The following is a 21,023-nucleotide window of genomic DNA, read 5'->3' on the forward strand; positions in this document are numbered from 1 at the left end:
CCTCCCATATCCAGTGGGATCTCCCCTGGAGAAAGCACCCTCTTATCCAGTGCTCCCCACCAGAACCCTTATAGCCAAAGCCAGTAACTCATGGCTGCAGTCCCCACCTCCACCACCCCCCCTCACCACCACCCCCTTCCCCCCACCTCCCCACCCCCCGCAAGCTGATTTTTGTTGTAAAAAATACTGCTGGGTAAACATTGAGGGAAACTTGAGCTGTTCCCACACCACATAAATCCCCGCTTGCTGTCCTATCTGGTTAGCTGCTTCCCCCTTCCCCCAAATAATGGCTCTGCTGCCTGGGAAGATGGTGGAGAAGCTGAGGCCTGAGAAAGGAGTGAGTGCCAGTTTCTAGCCACTTCCGGCTCAACACTGGCCTAGTGCCCAGGGCATGGACCAGGGTCCCTGCTCCCTCTCCCTGGGCTGCCCTCCCTCCACCCACTTCACTCTGCTGGTCTCACTCCCAAGACCTTCAGAGGAAGCTTTCCTGGGAGATCCTGAGTTCCCCCACAAACTAGAAACCTCACAGCCAAAAGCCAATCTACCCAACTACTATACCTTCCCCTGGAAGCACTGTTTCCTTATAGAACTTTGTCCATGTACAAGGCCCTGACTCAAAAATCCAAGCATAGCCAGGCACTGGTGGCTCACACTTGTAAACCTAGCTACTCAGGAGGCGGAGCTCTGAGGATCACTGTTCCAAGCCAGCTCAGACTATATTATCTCCAATTAATTACAGAAAAATCCAGAAGTGGTGCTGTGGCTCAAGTGGTAGAGGGCCAGTCTTGTGCAAAAAGGAGCTCAGAGATAAGGACGAGGCCCAGAGTTTGAGCTCCACGACCGACAAAAAAAATAAAGTATGACTTTTCTCCACTCTGAAAGAGGCACTTGTCCTAAGGTAGCCAGACTTAAAAGAAAAAGAAAAGACATGGTTACATTTGAATTTCAGAGAAACAGCACATATGTTCTGGGCCTCAGTAGGTCCCCAAGACTTGGAAGCATATACTTAACAGGATGCCCTGGATTTTCCCTGGCATTCATCTTGGCCCCCTCCTTTTTTAAGTAGCCCCAATTTGTTTATTTATTTAGTCAGTCCTGGGCTTGAGCTCAGGGCCTGAGCACTGTCCTTGGACTTTCTCAAGGCTAGAGCTCTACCACTTGAGCCTCAGCACCACTTCCAACTTTTTTCTATGTATGTGGTACCGAGGAATCGAACCCAGCTCTTTGTGCATGCTAGGCAAGCACTCTACCATTAGGCCAAACACCCGGCCCCCATCTTGGCCCATTTCTATGAACACTGTGTTGTGGCAGCCAGGTGCTGGTGACTCATGCCTGTAGTCCTAGCTCTTCAGGAGGTTGAGATATGAGGATTACAGTTTGAAGCCGGACAAGGCAGAAAAGTCCAAGAGATACTTATCTGTAATTAACACCAAAAAGCTGGAAGTGGAGCTAGTGGAGCTGTATAGCTGAAATGGTAAAGTGCTAGCCTTGAGCAAAAGAGCTAAGGGACAGCACCCAGGCTCTGAGTTCAAGCCCCAGTACTGGCACAAAAACAAATAGTGGTGATGGGAAAGAGGAAGTGGGAAGCCTTATTGGGTTACCTGCTTCCCAGCCTCCATTCCACCTGCGCATAGTCAGATGGGCCAATGGGCCTAAAGAACACTGGCTACTATTCACAATAGCCAAGCAGTGGAAACGACCCAGATGCCCTACTACAGATGAATGGATACAAAAATGTGAGATATATATATATATATATATATATATATACACACAATGGAATTCTACATAGCCAACAGACAAGATAAAATAATGACATTCACTGGGAAGTGGATGAAACCCGAGCAAATCATGTTGAGTGAGATAAGCCAAGACCAATATGTGGCTATTAGATCCAAACAGTACAAAAGCGATGATTCAATATTTGGATAACCAAGGTTATGGACATGGTCTTAGAGATATAAACATAACTACATAGACATAAAAATCTATGATGGGCTATATACTCTATAGACATGTTTTATTACATAGATTAACATGTATCTATGATGTACGAACCCTTGGCTTAATTTTAATTATGTTCTAAAATCTCTGCGCCAGTGATTGTATATAAATGTTCCCTTCTTGAATACTTGTTTGTTAAACATGACATTTGAAATAGGATGTAAAAATCAATGTTAATAAAATCTTTAAAAAAAAAAAAGGACAAAGAGGCAACCAATGCAACAGCTATACTCACAAGACACTATGTTACAACTTGGGAGGAGGGGAGTTGGGGGGGCAGAAAAGGAATTGGGGGAGAAAATGAGGGAGGGAGTAACAATGTTCCACAAAAAATGTACTCACTACCTTACTGTTGTAACTGTAACCCCTCTGTACATCACCCTTACAGTACAATGAAATAAATTAAAAAGAAAAAAAGAACAGCTGCGAAACAGGACTTTCAGGAACCTTCCTTCGCATGGAGCAGAGCAAGAGCAATCAGAAGAGTCTGTGTGTCCTTCAGGCTACTTGGAGCACTAGTGTGACAGCTAAGTGTGAACAATAGAGCTCCACTTCTGGCTTTTTGCTGGTTAATTGGAGATAGAAGTCTCAGGGACTTTTTTTGCTCAAACTGGCTTGGAACAGTGATCTTCAGATCACAGCCCCCTGAGTAGCTAGGACTACAGACATGAATGAGCCATGGATTCTCTCTCTCTCTCTCTCTCTCTCTCTCTCTCTCTCTCTCTCTCTCTCTCTCTCTCTCTCTCTCTCTCTCTCTCTCTGTTGTGGGGCTTGAACTTAGGGCCTGGATGCTACCATTTGGAGCCACAGTGCCACTTTTGGCTTTTTCCTGGACAATAGCAACTCACTTTTATAATCCTAGCTACCGAGCTGTGATCTGAGGATCACAGTTCAAAGCCAGCCTGAACAGGAAAGTCTTGTGAGACTCTCATCTCTAATTAACCACCAAAAAGACAGAAGTGAGAGCTACTCTTGAGCAAAAGAGCCTCAAGGACAGTGCTCAGTCCCTGATGTCAAGTGCCAGAACCAGCATAAAAACTGAGGACCAGAAAAGGGGTGTGACTTGCCTGAGACCACACAGCCCTTGAAAGGCAAGGCTAGGCCTTGAACCTGCATCTTCTGTCACCAGGTCTGGTCAACTCCCAGGCACTGGCACAAGCACACTGGTGGGTAGGTAGGTGGGACCGCCAAACACAGAAGCAGGGGGTGAGGGTGCCATGCCAAGGACACATTTGCTGTCATACACAATGGGGGGAATCCCAAAGGTTCGGGTGAACGATTTAGGTGTGGCTATGCCAAGGCTCCCCCCCCCATCTTCCTCAGGGCCCCCAGGATCCCCTCCTGACTCACCTTCTTCCTCTTCCTTCCCCAGCAACACCAGAAAACAAGAGTCCTCCCTTCCTGAACTGCCCCCCCACCACCACCACGCCACCCTCCCTGGCCACAGGCCTCTCTTGAAACAGCCATTTCCATCCATCAGGGCCCCGGGCTCCTGACAGGACAAGGCAGAGGTGAAAGGTGAGGATGCCATCCTCCATCTGACAAATGGGTAGCCGAGAGGGGAGGGATTGTTGTTTTTGCCTGGCCTCAGAAGAGAGACCTGTCAGGAAGATGTAGAGGTGGCAGCGCCCCCCCCACCAGCACCCCCAGGAGCTTGACAGACGCTAGCAGCTGCTGGGGCTCCCGGATGCCAGGCCCTGTGTTCTCTGTGCAGAGCCCCCCCTTGACATAACCCCTACCCCGTGCCCCTCCTGACCTTTCCTCCCACCCCACCGTGACCCAGCGCCCACCCCTTCCCAGGGCAAAGGGCTAGGCAGTGCCTGCCTGGACCAGATGTAAGCCAGGTGGGAATCTGGTTACTCCTTGCCAGCCCCCCCTCCCGCCAAGCTCTTCCTAAGGGGGCTAACACCTCCCTCCCAGCTCCTGTGGACTCCCTCCAGGACCCCACAGCAGAGAACCCCAAGACTTCCCCAAATCCCCTTAGTGGTCCCCCACTCCTGTCTGTCCGTTTGGGTCCCCCAAGGTCCCATCGTAGTTGAGGTAGGAAGGGACTCTCATGTGTCTGCCCTCTCTCTGCACAAATGGGTTAAAAATTCCCAGGTGTCTGCAAGGCAGGACCTGATACATCCAGGCAGGCTACTGCCTGCGGTGTGACCTGGGCTGGGTTACACAATCTCTCTGGGCTGCGGGGCTTCTGGAAGAGGGGGCTAATCAGCAGAGCATTTGCTTCGAGGCTTTGAGCAGGGATTCCCTAGGTAAGGCACTGTTTCGTGGATGAACTCCAGCTTTGACTATTCCCCCAAGTGGATAACGGAGGCCCGGAGAGTGGAGAGGTCACATCTCACGACACATAGCTGGAAAGGATCAACTCAGAATTTGAACTAAGGCCTGTCTTCTCTCCAAACCCTCTCCAACCAATCCTGTGTCCTTCCCTGTGCAGCTGGCCTGCTTGTCTTGGACAATGGGATACTCAGATCTCATGGTATTCTGAGCAGTCTGGCCAATGGTCTGAGCCTCAGTTTCCTTGCCTGCTTAAAGTACACATATTTTGTACTTTACCTGCAAGAGGTGGGGTATGAGACTCAGAGGAGAGCAGCTCAACCCCGAACAAGCAGAGAACAGCCTGGTCCAAACCTATTTACTGTTCCACAGACCCCTGGCCACTTGTTTCAAAAGAGGGGGGGTCTTCTGATTAAGAACAAACATACACATACATACATATCTCTTTTTTATAGCATTTCCTGTACCCTGGGGTACACATCTGGCTGGAGTTTCTGGGTTAAAGGTGAGTCATGGCTTCTACCCTCCCCAACACACACCCTGGCCCCTCAATCTATTTCTTGCTCTGCCTGCAGAGCACTTCCAGCTATCTTCTCTTGGTCCCTGTCTTTTGGGAAACATGATGTACTTGGGACCAGCTAATGGATGCTTTATGTTAAGGTCTTTGCTTGTCTCTGCCCTGGGCCTTGGAAATCTTTGGTAGCAGAGGAGCTGCAGCATCCTGCATCTTTGGAACATTGAGGAGAAGCTTCACAGAGCCCTCAACAGGTAGACAGATTGGCCAATTGAAGTGCTACTCATGCTGGCCTGCCGGTGACAGGAACCTTCCAGAAACACCCATGGGATGGTCTACTAAAGAGAAGTCTCTCCATTCTGATCTCCACACTCCAGATTCCTGATAGCCTGGCCATCCAGAATTGAGAAAAGGAAACAGGTGAAGAAGTAGACGGAGAGAAATGGCGGGGGAGGGAAACGAGGGGGAGGGAGACCCAGGGAAACTTCAAGGACTTTGTCTGAAAGGCAGAGAAAGATGATGTGGAGGCGGTGAAGGGAAGAGCATGGCTAATTGGCATGGTTGTTAGAGGTCAAAAAGTACAAAGGAGAAGCAGGTGGCTTCTGTTTTTTAAAGTTATGGAGAAAATAGGACTGTCACTTTGGGCAGAGAAAAAAGCAACAAGGAAGGTTTTCTGAAGGGTGTTTTTCTTTGTGCCACAGACCAGTAGTAGGCCTCTGAGACTTGCAAACCAGATTTCTTTTAATCCACCTTCCTTTGCCTGGTTTACAGGCAGCAGTAGGGAGGCTCTTAAATCAATGCAGTCACCAAGCTTGTCTCTCTTTCTTATCCCCTCACTTCGTTCCCTGGAATTTGGCATTTGATGAATTCTGGATTTGACTTAAGGTTTTTCTGGTTGATTTTTTTTCCCCAAGACTTGGGGAATTTTGTTAACAGTGTAATAAAAATAACTTTAAAGAGTTACAGGAGGGGTGTGTGTGTGTGTGTGTGTGTGTGTGTGTGTGTGTGTGTGTTGCTCTCCTTAAAAAAATTTACAGACAATGTTTCTTTAAAAGTCTCCATCTGCAAATCTCATTAGATGTGCATATAAGGTTTCTGATGATTAATAGTTGCCTGCTCGGGTTTTGGTTGGAGGGGGACCTTGTGTGTGAGGGTTAACCCCTCCCTCTCCTCTCTCACATTTCACTTCGGAAATCTGTCACTCTCTCCCACCGCAGGATTTAAAAGTGTGTCTCTCCAGCAGTCCTGGGCCAGCCCCTCTGCAGCGTTTGCTCCTGGTCTCAGAAGAGCTGACTTCACAGCGCTGGGTGCGAGGGTTTGGGGACAGTCAACATGTTCAGTGCCATCAGCGACAAATACACATCCAAGGGACCCCAATAAGTCAGGCTGGAGTGTTGGAGGGGAGCAGGAAGCCAGCAGAGAAGCCTAGCACAGGTGTGTGTGAAGCTGGAACACGTGTGTGTTGTGTGTTGGAAGGCGAGACGTCAGTTTGGATTTTTTTTGTTTTGATTCTTGGAGTGACTTTTCTGTTGAAGATTTTCCTCTCCTATTTATTTTATTTTGTCTTGCATTTAAATCACTGGACTATAACAAATAGGAAGAGTCAGTGGTTTGAAAGGACTGAGGTGGGGCGTCCATACAGATGGATCCTGTCGCCAGCAGCTGCCTGCAGAGTTCCCACCCACCCGTCCCCATCTGGGGCTGCCTTCGAAACCCCCACTTGGAAGGTGGTGGGGCCTCAGGGTTGCCCCATTACCCACCAACCCCACTGTCCTTCCACCAGAAATCAGACTTTCTAACCACAGCATACCCTGACTTCTCAGCTTCCTGTCTGGCAGCCACCCCTCACAGCCTGCCCCAGGAAGAGCGGATCTTTACTGAACAGCACCCCGCTTTTCCACAACCCCCTGACTGGCACTTTCCTGTCTCTGATGCCCGGCAAAGGCTCAATCTGGGCCCAGCTGGGAACTCCAGAGAGATGGGGGCCAGCAGCCCAGGCCTGGTAGATGCCACGGGAGGACCAGGCGAGGACTTCGGGGTGCTTGCGAGCACGGGCAGTGAAACAGAGAAGAAATCAACTGGGCGGAAGAAGGAAAGCTCAGGTATGTGGTGGAGCGATTGACTCTGTGGGTAGTGGGTGACCCTGGGAAGTGATGTGCACGCTCTTATCCTAGGAGCTCTCTGGATGTCAGATGGATGAGAAAGGAACTTGTCTAATCTACCTGGTTGCAGGAGGCAAGGTTGCTTCCTCAGGGTGTGTGGGGGGGGGGTTCTAGAAAACTGTGGGTGTCTGTGGCATTCCTGGGTCCTGGGAAGAATGTATCACAGAGGGAAGGACATGAGTTGAGCACAGATTTGGAGAGCACATGGTAAGGGGGTGAAGTTTGGCCAGGGCTGACCTACCTTTGGGTCAAGCAGCTCCCCACCACCAGCTGGTCCATTCCAAACGGTTACCCACACCCACAGCCGAGAGCCAAGCCTTGGGGTGGGGGGGGGGCGCTTAGGACCGAGGATGGGACTCCGGCTGGGCCATACAGCACAGGAGCCCTGAGGGAATAGAGCTCATGGAAGACTGGCAGAGAGTATCACCCTGAAGAGTTAAGCCACACCTAGACCTAGGGGACAGCTCGGTGTACCAAAGCCTAGCCAAGACTCAGGAAAGGCAATGCTCACCCCAGGGCATCTTGAGAGAGTGAGGGACAGATCAGGCTGGGCATATGGGGCTGTATGAGGAATATGATGGGCTTGCTTTGTTACAATCCCAGCTTTTCCCTGTCTGGTCACCTTTTGTCTGGTCCACTGTGACTGCCTTGCTGAGAAAATGCAATGTCTCAGCTTCCTGCTCCCCCTCCCTCCAGCACTCCAGGGTGATGCCCTTTGAGCTAAACTTAGAAAGGGCCTCTGGGGCTCACCAGAGGCAGACCAGGGAGGAGGGTGCCAGCTCGCAAATAAGAACATTTCGTGCTTGGCTTTCCAAAGCACTTTTGCTTAGCATAGAATTAGTGAGTATGTGTAAGTCAGGACACTGGGGCTTAAAACCAGGGCCTGAGTGTTATCCTTGAGCTTTTTTGCTCAAGACTAGCTCTCTACCACTTGAACCAAAGCTCCACTTCTGACTTTTTCTGGTGAACTGGAGATATGTCTCATGAACTTTACTGCCTAGAATGGTTTTGAATCACAATCCTAAGATCTCAGCTTCCTGAGTAGCAAGGTGTGAGTCACAAGCACCTGCTGGAATCTATATTACACAGGTATTAGAGTCTCCTTTTGGGATTTTACTTCAGGGGGAGAGGGAGGCAGGGAGGTCAAGTCTGTAAGGGCCTATAGAAGAGAGGAAGTCAGGGCCGGGAGTTTGGCCTAGTGGTAGAGTGCTTGCCTAGCATGCACGAAGACCTGGGTTCGATTTCTTAGTACCACATGCATAGAAAAAAGTTGGAAGTGGTGCTGAGGCTCAAGTGGTAGAGCTCTAGCCTTGAGAAAGTCCAAGGACAGTGCTCAGGCCCTGAGCTCAAGCCCAGGACTGGCAAAAAAAAGAAAAAAAGAGGGCCGGGAGTTTGGCCTAGTGGTTAAAGTGCTTGCCTAGCATGCATGAAGACCCGGGTTCGATTCCTCGGTACCACATACATAGAAAAAAGCCGGAAGTGGTGCTGAGGCTCAAGTGGTAGAGCTCTAGCCTTGAGAAAGTCCAAGGACAGTGCTCAGGCCCTGAGCTCAAGCCCAGGACTGGCAAAGACAGAAAGTCATAAGCGAGGCTCATCACCAACTCCAGACTCTGGAATTCTGCTCTGAAGAAACAAAGATGCCCCCATATGACCCCACCAATTCTAGCTACTGCTTGGATGCTCTCCCAATTTAAAATTTCGATATTATCTTTTTGTGTGTGGTAGTGGTGGTAATAGGAAGTTATAGACGAAACCTAGAGCACTGAGCATATTTAACAAGTGCTCAGACACTGAGCTATGTCCTCAGCCTTTTAATTTGGATTTCTAAAAGTACTACATGGAAATATTTAGCTTGATCACTGGGACTTAGGGTACCTTCATATTTAGGGTCTATTTGAGCATCTCATATGCCTGGCCCTGGTTCTGGTTGAGCCAGCTGTGGAATGTTAGCTAGCATGGGCCACAAGTGGCTTACCTAGAATGCTTTAGTTGCCAGACAGACAAGTTGTAGCATCAAAAGTGCAAATTTTGGCTGTGTGACTAACAGAAAGATTCTTAACATCCTGAAGCCACTAACTGTGAAATGGGATATGACACTAGACCTTTCCAAGTGTTTCTGTCAAGATTAAATACAGTAACTCTGTGTGTGTGTGTGTGTGTGTGTGTGTGTGTGTGTGTGTGTATGTCTGTGTCTGTGTCTGTGTGTGCATGCACATGCGTGTGCCAATCCTAAGGCTTGAACTCAGGGCCGTGGTGCTGTCTCTTAGCTTTGTTGCTCAAATCTGGTGCCACTTGAGCCACAGTTTTGCTTGTGGCTTTCTGATGGTTAACTAGAAGAGTCTCCCGGACTTTCCTGCCTGGCTGAGGTCAGATCTCAGCCTCTCGAGTATGTAGGATTATACACATGAGCCCCGTCTCTAGCCAACAGCAATCCTTAAGATTACCCTGCAGCTTGCCCCGACAGAGTTCCAGCTAATTGCAGCTAGAAATGGCATTTGGCCCTTATTTCCTAAACCAGAGGCACAGAAAGAACCTAAGAGTACAACAAATAGTCCTCTATGGTTAGGGACAGCAGGACTATATCCAATACACGGGTCTCAGAAATTTTCTAGATCTGGGACACAAGAAGTGGGCAATTCTTATAAGTAGTTGTCCTAAAATCCAATTGATCGGGGGTTAGCTGGAGAGGTGGATAGAGTGCTGGACCTGGCAAGTTCTATCCATCCTGGCTGGCCTCAGCATCTAACTGGAATTGTTTACAGAAGAAATGCTCTCTGCTCCCCTGCTCCTTCCCCAGCCATTTCCCCCACCCCCCAAATCTCCACTTCATTCCCAGTGTCTTGCTGCAGTGAATGATCAAGAAAGCAGGACCTGCCTTCCTGCAGCCTGCAGCTTCTCACCACAAAACGGACTGAGGGAGACCACAACCATGTTATCTTATCAGAACCCCCTCCCCAGCCCCACGGGTGCTATAGACTCCTGCTGGCAGGGACAGCTGTGAGGCCCCTGGGGTTTGCCCCACACTGTCCTGGCTACTGTGGCTGTCTTGAATTTATGGGAATGTGGGATTTCACGGTGATTTCCTGATGGGGTTCAAGGGAAGGTTGTGTGAGATCAGCCCCACTGGCTGTAGGTGGGACCCCTGCTGCTTGGCCACCTGTGAATGCTTCTGCCCTGCTGTGCCCAACATGTGCTCTGCCCTCCCAAACCCACTCGGCCTCATTCACCCCATCCTCCTTCACACTCAGCCTCCTCTTGCTCCAACGATGGCCCCTGCCTCTGCCCAACTGTACAAACCTTCAAATCTGCCAGAAGTTTAAAACCACTGATGAACCAGGCCCGCCCTCTCTCCAGCCCCTCTCTACCTCCTCTCCCCCTAAGAGCGCCACCGCCCATCCTCCACCTCCACTCACTCCCTAGCCAAACCTGCATTGTCTTCTCTCCTCCCTAGCTTTAATCTGGCCTCTTCCCAACACTCCTACTTTTGTTTGTTTGTTTATGTGGTACCAAGGAATCGAACCCAAGGACTCATGCTTGTGAGGCAAGCACTCTACCACTAAGCCATATTCCTAGCCCATCCTGTATATTTTAATATAAGCCTAACAAGACATCCTTTCTAAACCCATCTTACCCCTTTTAAGAATTTAGGTTGACCGGGAGTTTGGCCTAGTGGTAGAGTGCTTGCCTAGCATCACGAAGACCCAGGTTCGATTCCTTGGTACCACATACATAGAAAAAAGCTGGAAGTGGTACTGAGACTCAAGTGGTAGAGAGCTAGCCTTGAGAAAGTCCAAGTACAGTGCTCAGACCCTGAGCTCAAGCCCAGGACTTGCAAAATAATAATAATAATAATAATAATAATAATAATAATTTAGGATAAAAAAATAAAAGGCTGGGCTGGGAGTTTGGCCTAATGATAAGAGTGCTTGCCTAGCATGCATGAAGACTGGGGTTCGATTCCTCAGTACCATATACATAGAAAAAGCCAGAAGTGGTGCTGTGGCTCAAGTGGTAGAGTGCTAGCCTTGAGAAAGCCCAAGAATAGTGCTCAAGCTCTGAGCTCAAGCCCAGGACTGGGATTTGAACTTGGAGCCTTGCTCTTGCTCAGATTGCCTGCTCCACTATGCTCTGCACATCTACCACTTCAGCCACACCTGTCTACCTGGAATCTTTACAGGGTCTTCTGTTTACAAGATCACAGCGTCAGGCACTGTGCCTCACCCTTGTTATATTAGCTGCTGTGAAGGCTGAGGATTGCGATTCAAAGCCAGCCCGGGCAGGAAAGTCAGTGAGACTCTTATCTCCAATTAACTACCAGAAAACCCAAAAGTAGAACTGTGGCTCAAAGCGGAAGAGCACTAGCCTTGAGTGAAAGAGCTTAGAGACAGCGCTCACGCCCTGAGTTCAAAGCCCCATGACTGACAAAAATAGTTCAGAAGTGGAGCTGTGGCTTAAGTGGTAGAGCACCAGCACTGAGCAAACATACTAAGGGACAGTGCCTAGGCCCTGAGTTCAAACCCCAGTACCAGCACAAAATTTGAAACAAAAAAAAATATTGATACTATCATTGCCACTTTGTTTCAAATTTTGTGCTGGTACTGGGGTTTGAACTCAGTCCCTCCCTCCTCTCTCCCTCACCACGGGGCACATTCTCACCACTCCCACACATCCAGGACTCTTATTCCCCCCCCACACCAGAACCCCAGAAAATAAACCTTGAATGCCCTGTGCATGTCTATTCAGGTACCTGCAGAGGAATCAATGGGTGGAGTGGGAAGCAGTAAGACAGCGAGGGCAAGCCTAGCAAGACAGAGTGGTCCCAGATGTAAAATTCCATCTAGTCCTGGACTGGTTCCATTCACATCTTCTCTACTTCGATGTGCATGGCACCATCCAATAGCAGAGCTCATCCAAGTCTCTGCGTTGCCACAGACACCCTGGGAAGCTGTCCACACTGCTTTCAGAGGGTTTGCCCAAAATCTCACCTATTGATGTCACAGCCTAAAGACTCTCTTACTCTCTCCTTCCTGGGGAGTTCCAGCAAGGTAGACCTGGGCCATGACACTGGGTCTGGAGTCGACACAGCTCCCACATTTATCATCCCTTCTGGACAGTATGACAAGTAGAGACAGCCTTATCGTGACCCACAGGCCTTAAGCAAGCCCCTTTATCTCTAGGCCTTAATTTCCTCTTCTGTTCAACGGGGGTAATGTGTACCTTACCTACTTCAGAAGGCAACGAACAGGATAAAGGTTGGCATCACAGCCTTGCTCGTGGCACAGTGCTGGCCTAGCATGTGCAAAGTTCTGACCTCAATCACCAGCCTTGCAAAAGAAAAATGCTATATGAAGATATAGTAGAGCTAGGTGCTGGTGGCTCATGCCTGTAATTTTAGTTACTCAGGAGGCTGAGATCTGAGGATCACAGTTTGAAGCCAGTCCAGAGAAGGAGAAAGTCTGTGACACTCTTATCTACAATGAATGGCAAAAAGACAGAAATAGAACTGTAGCTCAGGTAGCAGAGAAGTAGTAGAGTGTTAGCTCTGAGTTGAGAGAGAGAAAGAGATGGAGGGGGGAGAGAGGAAAAAGCTAAAGGTCAGTAGAAAGTAGTTGTGGAAATAGCCTCTAGCCTCTGCTGTGTGTCCACAGGGAAATCACTTACCTTCTCTATAAATGAACAAGGGATGTTAAATCATTTCTAAGTCCTTTCCCTCTCCACTGCTGGATGCTCTTGTAGTCAATATGGAAACCGAAAAGGAGTTTCTCTCTGGAGAAACGACAGCCACAGTGAACTGCAGAGTGCTATTGGAATACTAGTCATAGAGCTTTCCATCTGGTCTTAAGAAATTCATGCAAGGGCCGGGAGTTTGGCCTAGTGGTAGAGTGCTTGCCTAGCATGCACGAAGACCTGGGTTTGATTCCTTGGTACCACATACATATAAAAAAGCTGGAAGTGGTGCTGAGGCTCAAGTGGTAGAACTCTAGCCTTGAGAAAGTCCAAGGACAGTGCTCAGGCCCTGAGCTCAAGCCCAGGACTGGCAAAAAAAAAAAAAAAAAAAAAAAAAAGAAAAGAAATTCATGCAGAATGGTGCCGTGGAGTTGGGAATGGAGATACTGAACTCTCCTAGGTTTGTCTGAATGTCCCTGTAGCTTTGATAAGGCTGTCTGTGAACTTCACAAAGGCCTGCCAGTGGAAATAAGAGTTTCAGAACTTCCATGCCCAGATTGGCTTTGAACCACCATCCTTAGATCTCAGCCTCCTGAGTGGCTAGAAGGACAGACACACTAGAGGCATGAGCCACCAGCACCTGACATGGCTTTAGGTCTTAACAACGTTTCCCATACACATGAACCCATCCAGGATTCTAGAAAGGTGGTGCTTTCTTTTCTGCAACTCCTTGTGAGAAGATCCAAAGCCCAGAGAGGTTAAGTAACCTCCTCAGAATCTCCAGCTAGGAGGAGATTCAGGACTTCATCAACTCGGCTGGGCTTGAAGCCTGCCTGGCAGCCTTTGAGCCTGGGACAGGAGGAGGTGGTAGAACCAGACCCGCCACAGCGCCCCTTGGCTGAGTAGGAGTGTGGGTGTGTGGGGAGGGGTCCAGGCTCGCCCTGCGCCCCCCCCACCCCCCAGGCCTGCTCCGGAAAGTCAGTCCATCCGCTGCAGACCGACCCTCCGGGCAGGCAGCCAGGAGGGGGGTGAGGGGGGGGGCAGCGCTGGCAGCCGCGAGCCTGGAGGACCACCAGGCCTTGGGCTGTGTGTCCTTCCCCTCCAGCCCACGCTGCGGCTTCCGGAGGGGCCTTGGGCCTCTCTGCTGTCTCCAGCCGGAGCCAAAGGCAGCGGAGTAGGCGGCCGGCACCAGCCGGGGATCTGACCCCTCCTCTGGTCCCCCTGGGGTGCCCGGCTGCCCCTACTCTGCCAGGCAAAACCCGGCTGCAGGGTCCGTGCCCTGAGACCCTGCGCTGCCCCGTGGGGCACCCTGGACGTGCAGGCCGCCCAGCCCGGTCCTGGGGGGCGGGGGAGGCTTGGCGCGGAGGTGGGACGGGGAACCCAAGTTCAAAGGGGCTGGAAGGAAACCGGGGGACCCACCAGGCGCAAGTTCCACGAGGATGGGTCGCTGGCTTCCTGTGGGGTCCCCTCCGCAGTTTGGCTGCTCTGCCAAATTGAGAGTGTGGGTGGCTGTCCTGCCTTGGGCACATCCGGGCCGCCCACCCTCCAGGGGTACTCAGACCCGAGCCTCTCAGAGAGGGTCCCCGACCTCAGCCAGATGGGGGCCAGGGCTCTGAAGGGGTCCCCCATGTGAAGAGGTTGGGCCATAGCTCTTGGTTAACACGCCCTTGGCTCACCCCTGCAATCCCAACTACTCAGGAAGCTGAGATCTGAGGATCTCCGTTCGAAGCCAGTCCAGGCAGGAAAGTCTCTGAGACTGCTCTTGAGTTAACTCAAAAAGCCAGAGTGGAGCTGTGGGCTCAAAGTGGTAGAGTGTTGGCCTTGAGCCAAGAAAGCTCAGGGACAGCACTCAGTCCCTGAGTTCAAGCCTCACCACTGACAGCCCCCCTCCTCCAAATAAAAAAGACACCTGATTCTGAACCACAGTCTCCAAGTCTGCAAATTAAGCAAGAGAATGGAGAGTAAGACCTAAATGTTCAGAGCTCCATGCGTGGGAATGGGTTTTGCAGCCGTCCCTGGCCACATGGAATAGATTTGTGAATTATGGAGGTGCACTGGTCTCTTCCCTAATCCCTCTTCTCCTACCCACAACCATTATTGTACATCATGGTACAGTGGGGCTCTGGATGAGATCTGAGGATCACAATTCAGAGCTAGCTCACGCAGGAAATGTATGAGACTCTTAACTCCAATTAATCACCAAAAAGCCAGTAGTGGAGGTATGGATCAAGGGGTAAAGTGCCATCCTTGAGCAAAAAAAAAAAAAGTTACTATGGGGACCGGGAGTTTGGCCTAGTGGTAGAGTGCTTGCCTAGCATGCACGAAGACCCGAGTTCAATTCCTCAGTACCCCACATACACAGCAAAAAGCTGGAAGTGATGCTGAGGCTCAAGTGGTAGAGCTCTAGCCTTGAGAAAGTCCAAGGACAGTGCTCAGGCCCTGAGCCCAAGCCCAGGACTGGCAAAAAAAAAAAAAGTTACTAGAGGGGGAAAGGCCCTGAGTTCAAGCCACACACACAGTCACAGCCACCTGCTGTATGAAGTCCAGGCCCTTTATTACACATAGGGCTAACCGTTTGTAAACTCCTCTACTGCACTGAAACAATATTTCCATCAAGTTGCCTGGGTTTGCTTCCTGCCTCCACCACCCATCGGCTGGATGATCACAGACAACTCTGTGCTGTTTTCTAGTCGATAGACTTAGTGACTGAAGAAGCAGCAACTACATGTCAGGTGCTTGCTTGGTAGAGTCCCTGGCATAGAGCATGGTGTGCCTGCCCTGAGAGCAGCGACGGCTGAGCTCTTTAAATAGGAGTTTCTTTGCCAGTAGACCAGGGACTTGGCCCCAGGGACAGACTAAGCCTGTAGATCTAGAACCAGGCCTAAATTGGCATCAATGTGCAGCTACCCAGACTGCTGGTCCTGACTGACTTCTTGCCAGCCTGCATCCAATGGGAACCTTTGAGGAGTCAGTCAGTGGGGTCTAAGGACAGCGGTGAGTAAACTAGACTGTGCAGAAATTATGGGGAGGGATTGTTAACATATTCTACTGGCCTCCAACCCCATCTTCACCCCAGTTTTCAATTAAGTGGCCTGGGCGGATACTTGGGAGCCCATACTGGGGCTTGAACTCAAAACCTTTACACTCACAGTTCCCGTAGCCTTTTCTGCTCAAGGTTATTACTCTACCACTTTGGTGGCTACTTGGAGAAAAGAGCCTCACAGACTTTCCTGCCTGATCTAGCTTCAAACTGTGGTCCTCACATCTCAGGCTCCTGAGTAGCTAGGATTACAGATGAGTCACTGGCCTGGTTGGGGCTTACATATCTAACCAATGAAGCTGGAGATGCTGGTCCCCGGACTTCTCTTTGATGATTAGTCTTGGTGCATTGAACCCACAGGCTGCAAGCTGGTGGGCTGGGCAGAAGTGGTCCATCAGCCGGTTCCAGGTGCTATGGGGGTGAAAATGTTGTGGGAGAAAGGACTGTATCTGAGGTAAAGAGCCCCCAAATTCCTTCAACTGTCAGACAGTATGAAGAAATGCAAAGGGCATGGTAACTCTTTTTTCTCTACATTCTTTTACAGTGAGAATCTGAGAAAGACCACATGGTCATTTGAGGGTAAAAGGAAAGGGATTAAAGGACTGGGAGTGTGGCCTAGTGGTAGAGTGCTTATCTGGCATGCATGAAGCCCTGGGTTCCATTTCTTGGAACAACATACACAGAAAAAGCTGGAAGTGGTGCTGTGGCTCAAGTGGTAGAGTGCTAGCCTTGAAAGAGCCCAAGGACAGTGCTCAGGTCCTAATTCAAGCCCAGGACTGGCAGAGGGGGGGAACTGAGCCATTTAGGCTTAACATCTTACATCTTGGGACCTTCTCTCCCCTTGCCCCCAGATAACCAGGAGGCTCGAGGGAAGCTGGAGGGCAGCAGCAAGGCTCGCAAGGAGAGGACGGCCTTCACCAAGGAGCAGCTTAGGGAGCTGGAGGCCGAGTTTGCTCACCACAACTACCTCACCCGGCTGCGCAGATACGAGATTGCTGTAAACCTGGACCTCTCCGAGCGACAGGTACAGCCTGCTGCTCCCCACCCTTCTTAAGCATCCCTCCCTGAACCTTCTTTTCCTTCTCTCTCAGCCCATCCAGTGCTTCCCAACTGTGGAGGTACCTGAGGGTTCTCTGGGGGAGGTGTTCCATGCCAGAGCACTGTTGTCAGTGGTCTGGGGTGGTTTCAGGACTTCCAGATTTTTCAAAGATCTCCCCAGGTGATCCTCACTGGACTTGGAACATAGGGTCTGGTTAGTCCCTAAACTTGAGTGGACACTGAAACCACATAGGTACTTGTTTAAAACAAAGGATTTCTTGTTGGGCAAGGTCGCTGATGCATGTCATCCTAGCTATTCAGGAGGCTGAGATCTGAAGATTGAGGTGCAAAGCCAGCCCGGGCACTAAGGTGAGACTCTTATCTCCAATTAATCACCAGAAAACTGGAAGTGGCGCTGTGGCTCAAGGGGTAGGGCGGTAGCCTTGAGCTGAAGAGCTCAGAGACAATGCCTAGGCCCAGAGTCCAAGCCCCATGACCAACCAAAATACTAAAAAAAAAAAACCAAATAAACAAACAAAAAACCAATGGATTTTTTTTTTTTTGAGATCCAGTAAACAACTTTATAGTAGCAATGAGCAGGACTGGGAATCTGCATTCTAGCCAGGTTTCCAGGTGAAGTGGCTATGCAGCTATGTTCTGGCATATTTTTTTTCTTGTTGATAGTACTGGCTCTTGGATAGCCTGACTTTTTTGCTGCAAGTTGGCTTGCTACCACTTGAGCAACAGCTCCACTTGCAGTTTTTAGGTGGTTAATGGGAGATAAGAGTCTTACAAGACTTTCTTGCCCTGACTGGCTTCAAACCAGAATCCTCATGCCTTAGCCTCCTGAGTAACTAGGGTTACAGGTGTGAGCTACTGGCACCTAACTGGGAATTTTGAGTCTTTAGACAGATTCAGGAAAGTGGAAGTGCGTGGTTTAAATGGTAGAGCATGGGCCTTGGACAAAAAGCCAAACGAGAGCAAAATATTCCTGAGTTTAAGCCCCAGGAGCGGGGGGTGGGGAGGAAGAAGAGGAAGAAGAAGGAGGAGGAGAAGAAGAAGAAGAAGAAGAAGAGGAGGAAGAGGAGGAGGAAGAGGAGGAGGAGCAGGAAGAGGAGGAGGAGGAGGAGGAGGAGGAGGAGGAGGAGGAGGAGAAGGAGGAGGAGGAGAAGGAGGAGGAGGAGGAGGAAACTGAAATTTTTCCTCTGACATTTCCTAGCCCTATGTGTGACCTTGGGTCTCCATCTGTAAAATGGAGACATAGTCCTGGCCCATGTGCAATACTGAAACTCCAGTGAGAAAACAGATTGGCCAGGGCTGTAGGAACTGAAGAGTGCTTTATAAATGTGCCTAAGGATGAGGCTGACGGTCCTCTACCATTAGATGCTTGGGTAGTGAAGATGGGTGGGGTGGGGGGGACTTATAAGGGGTAAGGCCAACGTAGAGCGATTTTTACAGCCTGTTCCCACACGTGTCCCAGTCTTCATGAGGAGACACAAGGCAGGATTCCTGGACGGATGATTTTTGTTCCCTCCATCTCAATTCCTGTGCTTCTTGGAATAGGTTCCTTCCTAGACTGAAATCCTTTCTTCCTTCTTCAGGTCAAAGTATGGTTCCAGAACCGAAGGATGAAGTGGAAGCGTGTGAAGGGGGGTCAGCCTGTCTCCCCCCAGGGGCAGGACCCTGAGGATGGGGACTCCGCAGCCTCTCCAAGTTCAGAGTAAAGTTCTCCCTGGTTGGGGGAGAGGGGAAAATCAACAACAAAAACTTAAGACTGAGGCCTGTTCCCCACTCCTGCTATCCTCCCCTTCTCCCCATCCACCTCATATGCATTGCATTGACTCTTGGATATGAAGCTGCTGAGCGCGCCTGAAGGCCTCACCTGTTCTCGCTGGCATTGGTCCATCTTAGCAGCCCTTCCCCAGGGTCAATAGCTACTGGAATGGATGAATCTGGAAACGATTCTGGAGGCTGCTTCTCAGCATCTCTGACCACCACCTGCTCCTTCCAGGCATTCTCCAGGGTGGACATCGCCTGACCTGGGGCCCGACTGGGGCGGGGGGTGGGGGGAGTGGAGAAACATGGAAAATCAGCCAGTAACTCATGAAAATGATCACTGCAAAAGAAAAGAACTGAAGAACACACACATACACACACACACACACACACACACACACACACACACACACACAGCCTACTTCCCTACTCTTCATCTCTGAATGGGCCATCTATGACTTGGGGGACATTCTGGATCTGAAAACTTCCATCGAAACCAACATCGAGGGAATTAAAGATGACAACTCAGGCTGCAAATCAGAAACCTGTCCCTATCTCCAAATGTGTTGGCTATTGAGGACACAGGTTTATGAGCATTGGTAGGGAGAAAACAGAACCATAACCTGGTGTGGGACCCTGTGTCCCCACCCATACAGGTGGGTTCCTACTGACTTAACCAAGTGACTCAGCCCAAGTCAGATCTGCCCCAGCTGCCTCAGCTCTGTGGCAGGTCCTGCTGGGACAGTTAAGCAGAAGTCCTAGCAAATGGGGCAGCTTGTCCTTTCTAATCCACCATTTCCAGCTTGAAAAAAAATCTCTCCAGAGATTCACAACAAGGAGTCAACAGCTAAAAAAAGCAATCCCCAGTGTCCTGGGATAGAGAGAGAATTTGAAGGCTTCTGGGTAAGGACCTAGAGATGTGGAATCCTGGCAAGGAAGATTTGCCAACTTTGGTGTCCTGTGATGTCCTAGGGACAGGAAAATATCCTATCTTCCTGATGGATACTTGCTCCTCCTTGTGTATTCCAGAAATGAAGCTGTGAGCTTTGTGTGTGTGTGTGTGTGTGTGTGTGTGTGTGTGTGTGTGTGTGTGTGCGCATGTGCACACACGCTGCTCAGATCTCAGCCTTTTCTAGGACTGGTGACCAAACAACCTGAGAAAACTGAAGCCTGCTCAGCCTCTGGCCTCACTGCTTAATCTCCCAATCTCAGCCTGGGTTGCAGAGGGAGGTGAGGAAGAGTTCTGATGGCTAGCACTTAGATTTAATTGTATGTGTGAAAAAAAAAAACAACCCACATCCCCACCCTCTGAAAGGACAAAAGCCATGCAAAATAATTGCCAAATGAGATGGCTGGTTAAAGTGTGTAGATTTTTTTTTCTAAAACATACTTCATATATTTTCCTAAGGATTACATCAAGCTAACTGTACAAGGTCAATTCGCTTTGTAAGAAAACTCTTGGAAAAATAAAGTCAATTAAAAAATTAAAAAAAATAATAAAGCTCCCAGGCCCTTTTGTTTGCAGAACAAAGAAGTATGCTGTTGTCTGGTCTTCTGACCCTCATGTGATCAGAGTCTAGAAGCAATGAAAAAAAAGGAAATGAACCTTGGAAACCAAGCTACCTGTCCTCCTTTAGGCTCTTCCAAGGATAGATACAGTGTAATAATTAATGGAAATTAAAAAAAAAAATCTGGGTGCCGGTAGCTCAGCCATGTACTTTTAGCTTCTCCGGAGGCTGAGATCTGAAGATCACAGTTCAAAGTGAGCCCAGGCAGACAAATCTGTGACACTCTTAATCTCCAGTTAGCCAGCAAAAAGCTGGAAATGGGACTATGACTCAAATGACATAGTGCTAGCCTTGAGTGAAAAACCTAAGGGAGAGAGCAAGCCCTTAATACTAGCACAGAGAGGGGAGGGGGGAAGGAGAGAGAGCGCACCAAAAAAATCATTTCTCCAATAAAAAGTAAAGAAATCGGGCCGGGAGTTTGGCCTAGTGGTTAAAGTGCTTGCCTAGCATGCATGAAGACCCGGGTTTGATTCCTTGGTACCACATACATAGAAAAAAGCTGGAAGTGGTGCTGAGGCTCAAGTGGTAGAGCTCTAGCCTTGAGAAAGTCCAAGGACAGTGCTCAGGCCCTGAGCTCAAGCCCAGGACTGGCAAAAACAAAAACGAAAACAAAAAAAAAGTAAAGAAATCTTGAACATAAACCAACCATTCCTACTATTTATTATTTATCCGACTCTCCTTCCCCTCCCCTCCCCTCGTCTTCCTCTTCCTTCTCCTCCTCCTCTGCCTCCTTCTTCTTCTGCTTCTGTTTCTTTTTCTTTCTTTCTTTTTTTTTTTTTTTTTGCCAGTCCTGGGCTTGAACTCAGGGCCTAAGCACTGTCCTTGGGCTTTCTCAAGGCTAGAGCTCTACCACTTGAGCCATAGCACCACTTCCAGCATTTTCTATTTATGTGGTACAGAAGAATTGAACCCCAGTCTTTGTGCATGTTAGGTAAACACTCTACCACTAGGCCAAACTCCCAGCCCCTCCTGAT

At 49.5% G+C, this 21,023-nt stretch overlaps 1 protein-coding gene across 3 annotated transcripts; it reads left to right on the forward strand.

The window, feature by feature from the left end:
* The first annotated feature begins 6,440 nt into the window (after window positions 1-6,440).
* Meox1 (mesenchyme homeobox 1) lies at window positions 6,441-18,514 on the forward strand. 3 transcript variants are annotated; one of them, XM_090351634.1, is made up of 3 exons: window positions 6,441-6,900; window positions 16,519-16,691; window positions 18,307-18,514. In XM_090351634.1, the coding sequence occupies exons 1-3, from the start codon at window positions 6,441-6,443 to the stop codon at window positions 18,427-18,429; spliced, it is 756 nt and encodes a 251-aa protein (XP_090207760.1). In that variant the 3' UTR covers window positions 18,430-18,514. The 3 variants fall into 3 exon arrangements, with proteins under 3 accessions (XP_090207760.1, XP_090207761.1, XP_090207762.1); XM_090351635.1 differs by having other exon boundaries at window positions 16,519-16,699; window positions 18,304-18,400; XM_090351636.1 differs by lacking the exon at window positions 16,519-16,691 and having other exon boundaries at window positions 18,307-18,458.
* The last annotated feature ends 2,509 nt before the right edge of the window (window positions 18,515-21,023 follow it).

Source organism: Megascapheus bottae, chromosome 17 (assembly GCF_031878675.1).
Source record: "Megascapheus bottae isolate mThoBot1 chromosome 17, mThoBot2.hap1, whole genome shotgun sequence".
Classification (NCBI taxonomy): Eukaryota; Metazoa; Chordata; class Mammalia; order Rodentia; family Geomyidae; genus Megascapheus; species Megascapheus bottae.